The following is a 5,000-nucleotide window of genomic DNA, read 5'->3' on the forward strand; positions in this document are numbered from 1 at the left end:
TTCTATAAACTTTTGAAACATATGGCTTATAAAAATTCTATAGAATTTCTATAAAATGTCTATTAATTTCTATAGAAATTGCTATAAATTTTTTTTTCTATAAAAAAAGAAAAGAGAAAAAAATGTTCTATAGGAATTTCTATAGAAATTAACAGAAATTCTTTAAAAATTCTATATAAGTTCTATAGAATTTTTATAGGCTATATGTTTTAAAAGTTTATAGAAAATCTAAATAACTTTTATATTTAGAATTTTACAAAAAATTTTACAAAAACATTTTATTCATCATTTATCACTTTTTTTAACATGACTAAAAATTTTTTACAATTAATCTTTATTTAATAAATGTGCAATTAAAAAAAGTTTCTAAGTTAAAGTTATTGTTTTTTATCATTACATATAAATTTTATAAAAAAATATAAAATATTTAAAAAAAATATGTTTTAGGTTGCACAGCCACACTTAATGCAACACATGGCACAATATCGAGTCCTAATTTTGGCGTGGGAAACTACCCCAATAATATACTATGCAGTTGGATAGTCCATACAGAAACTGACAAAGAAGTTTCAGTTATTTTTCATTCATTTGATACAGAATACAAGCAAGACACTGTCGTACTGAGAACATGTGAGGATGTTATGATAAAAGAATGTTATGGTTCCAATAAAACTACTTTAGGGAAGGAAATGCTTCCTTCAGAACCAATTGTTTTTAAATCATCATGTTTTAAAGTAATTTTCAAGTCAGATGAAACATATTCACTGGAGGGCTTTAATGCAACATTTTCAATTGGTATGTGCTACTACACAATATGAAGTTATAATAAATAATTCTAATATTATAATCTAATAAATTGTATTAAATAATATAATTAATATGTTTATTTTATATTAAATAATATAATAAATGTGTTTTTTATATTAAATAATATAATAAACATTAGCATCAAAATTAAATCTGTCAGCATATAAAATGCCAAAATGTTTATTCAAACTTTTAAACATTTTTTTTTTCAATTTCGATGTTTTAGATAATGTTTTTTTCAATATATTTAATAATGATGATTTTTATATTCTTTAGAGTTTGTATATATATATATATATATATATATATATATATATATATATATATATATATATATATATATATATATATATATATATATATATATATATATATATATATATATATATATACACATAAAAATATATCATATATTTAATTATATTATATATATATATTATATATATGTATATATATGTGTGTGTGAAATGAGGTTGGCAATTTTCTGCCAATATCAGGCACTTTGAGGTCGGCAGTTAGATCGGCATTGCCGAATGCCGACCCTATATCCGAGGGTTGTATATATATATATATATTTTTTATTTCTCTCAATTGTTGTTATACCCCTCTTTCAACTTTTTAACATACATTAACTTGATGAACAAGGTTACAGAGAAACAAGTTGAGTGAGAAACTTCCAGAGTTAAGGTGAACTCTCACATAATAGCTATACCACTACCCTTCATTTATACATCGCTACCAAATTTAAATAGTAAGTTGCGTTATATTTTTTGTTTTATTTTTTATTTAAATTTTTTGTAGGATGTCCTATGCTTCCTGCTATTAATGGAGGATCTTTTAGACAAGATCAGAAATTTTATGGTGCTTCAGTTGAATACAAATGTGATAGCACCTTCAGAATTAAATCAGAGTATGGAAATGTTCGAAAGTGTATGTATGGCGGAAATTGGAGTGAACCTGCTCCATTTTGTGAAGGTTATTAGTAATATTGATATATTTTTATTTAGTTATCATTTTATTTGTAAGTTTTATTTACTTAAATATGTTTCTATATTTTTTTATATTTGTTTTATAGTTATTATATTAATTTTTTAATTATTGTAGTTGCATATATATATATATATAATTATTGTATTATATTTTTTAATGTAAGCAAAAAAAATAATAATAATAAAGATAATTGAGATGATATTTTTTATAATTCATTGGTTCTCTTTATTTTTTATATATTTTTAAGTATTTGAAGAATTATTATTTGTTTGTGTATTTCATATTATTTGTTTTTGAGTCTTTCATATGTTTTTGTTATTGTCATTTATTGGTTTGAGAATGTTTAAACAATAACATTTATATGTATTACAATTTGTTTATTATTAGTCTAATTATGTTATCATATTGTTAAGGCGTATAATTAGACTGTTTTATTTTGGTTTAGAAATAAACTGTGGACATCCTGGAACTATTGAGAATGGTGGTTTTGATATATCTCCTTTAAACAGTACTTTTGTTTTTATGACTTCTGTCAAATACTCATGTAATGCTGGTTATATACTTGTTGGTGAACCAAATCGAGTATGTCAAGTTAACTCTACTTGGTCTGGCGGAGTCGAAAGAAAATGTGAAGGTAAATAAATATACTTATAACATAAAAGTTGATTTGCTTCATTTTATTAATTTATATTTTTATTTTTAATAATTTAATAATTTGAATTATTAATCTTAAAGTACTGAAATGTCCTGATCCTGGAGCTCCAATTAATGGAACAAGATCTGGAAATGAATTTAATGTTGGATCATCTATAACTTTTTCATGTGAAAAAGGGTTTAGGCGTCATGGTGCAAGAACAATTACATGTGGGATTACAGGAAAATGGAGCTCTGAAACACCATTTTGTAAAGGTAATATATATACATATATGTGTGTGTGTATATATATATATATATATATATATATATATATATACATATATATATATATATATATATATATATATATATATATATATATATATATATATATATATATATATATATATATATATATATATATATATAAAACTATAAATGTGACATTTTGCAAAACCGGCCCCGGCAAAATTATAATATCTAGCAAGAGTTGATAGCCAGGGCTAGAAAAAAATTTATAATACTTAATATATTATAATTTTATGCTTGCATTTACTATTTATTAAATACTGGCATACATTTATATATTTTTAAACTCTAATTTACTTCCAAAACGATTGCAAGCAACCACTATTATGTTGAGTTACTTTAAAATAAAGAATAAGTTAAAATGCTATGAAACGTATAATTGAAGACTTAAAAAGTTGTAAGTTGAATAAAATAAAAAAAACATGATGATGGGTAAAAGTTATAAGGTTTTTTTGATGTTCAAGGAACAAAACTGGATTAATTTTGGATGTTCAAGGAAAAAAACTGGATAAGTTTTTATAGCATGAAGGAACAGATACAGTAAAAGGATGCAACTTGATGAATAAAAAGTCAAGCAAGAAAGAGTTTTGGTTTATGGTTATTGTTATGGTAGCTTCTTTGAGCATTGACAATGATTGTATTTGTAGAAAAAAAAAATGCAACCTTACAACAAAGGGAGAGTGGCTCAAGCTTGGTAGATAAAGCAGGTCTAATTACATATACAATGTGCTTTTAGACTTTTTCTGAGAGTAAGCGGGTTGTTATTTGTCAATATTGGAATGCCAACAATATTGCAGTTTTTTTGCAGTAAATAAGTTTTGTTGTCTAACAAAAGTTGTAGATTTTAAGTCCAGAATTTAAATCCATAAGCCACTGCAAGTCTAAGGCTGTTACAGGAAAGAGATCAAATTTAAAATCGGCTGCTTGTTCTAAGCAATTAAAAAGTAAAGATTTTTTGTCAAGACAAGAGTATAAAGTTGAGTCGTCAGCAAGTAGGGCCACTTTAGATCATGAAATGAAGATCATTATTGGATAAAAAAACAATACAGGAGCAAAGATAGAACTTTGTGGTACCCTTACAGTTACTTGAAATGAAAAAGAGGGTAGGCCTTCAAGAATAACTTTACAACTGCAGCTAGAAAGAAATAATTTAATAACCTCAAAATCTTTATATAAAGAAACTAATAACAGAGTGAAGACTAATCGTAGGGTAGTTGGAGAGGTCTAAGTGTTTTCTAGAGTTTTGAAAAATTGGAACCACTTATTTAGCACTTTTTAAAAAGTTTAGCAAAAATTGAAGAGAGTTCTGGAGAACACTTTTTTAAGACTACGATGGAAATATTTTCTGGAGCACAAACTTTAGAAGTGTTTAATTAAGAATTAGCTTTAGCAATGGAAGCCAGAGTGATTCTAATGTTTAACAATGGGTCTATCTGTTTAACTGTCAGGAAGAGTATAGCCATTATATTCAAGAGTCAAATAAGAGTAAGACTTCTTTGCAAATAACTCTGCTTTGTTCTGAGAAGTAATAAGGTCAGACCTATGAGTTAGAGATTAAATGTTAGACTTTACTTACTTTAGTTAATGACACTTGTTGAAGACTAGCCAAAAGTCTCTAAAACCTAACATCTAGTATAAGATAAAAGATTTAGTAAACTGAGATTAACAGAGCTTAACATTAGACAGGACTTTTCTACATTGGTTTCTTGCAATAATAAAAGGACATTTGTTCTTAAGATGTTCTTGTAAAAAAGATGAAAAAGATGATTAATGTTTAATAAAGCAACTGCTCTAGATGGTAAATAATGTTGAGTAGAATGAGGCTTGGCTTAAAATTGAAGAGAAGGAATAAAAGCTTCCAAACTTTTATTCCAGAAGGAATCTAAGCTTTCAAGATACACTTTATGCATACATATTATGGTTATAAATACATATGTTTGCTCTTTATTTAGGTGCTGGGATACAATATCCTTTTCATTGTTACATAAACTTTAGTATTTATATGGTGTAGTATTTGCCGAAAGAAAAGATGATCAGATGGATGTGTGGTGTGACTCTAGCAAGACAAGAAAAGAAGGCATAGTCTAGGACAGATTAGAAAAAATGTTGAAGTGAACAACATTTGTTAGAAAATAATAAAGTGATTTAGATATCAGCATGTAGAGAGGTAGCAGCTTTAGTAGAAAATGGTAAAGGTAAGAAAACTTGAAGAGAGTGCCTTACATATCGTATAAATGAGCTTTAGTTAAGAATAAAAA

General features: G+C 25.8%; 1 protein-coding gene across 2 annotated transcripts in view; it reads left to right on the forward strand.

Moving 5' to 3' along the window:
• The window catches only part of LOC100208285 (uncharacterized), a 96,393-nt gene that overhangs the window by 24,659 nt on the left and 66,734 nt on the right, over positions 1-5,000 (forward strand). For both annotated transcript variants that reach the window (XR_010644322.1, XM_065820190.1), the window contains exons 8-11: positions 448-795; positions 1,609-1,782; positions 2,243-2,431; positions 2,533-2,706. Coding sequence is in view for 1 of the 2 variants with exons in the window: in XM_065820190.1 (XP_065676262.1) it covers positions 448-795; positions 1,609-1,782; positions 2,243-2,431; positions 2,533-2,706 (885 nt within the window). In the remaining variant the exon portion in view is untranslated. The remainder of the gene's footprint in view (positions 1-447; positions 796-1,608; positions 1,783-2,242; positions 2,432-2,532; positions 2,707-5,000) is intronic.

The sequence above is a fragment of the Hydra vulgaris genome, chromosome 15, assembly GCF_038396675.1.
Source record: "Hydra vulgaris chromosome 15, alternate assembly HydraT2T_AEP".
NCBI classification, from domain to species: domain Eukaryota; kingdom Metazoa; phylum Cnidaria; class Hydrozoa; order Anthoathecata; family Hydridae; genus Hydra; species Hydra vulgaris.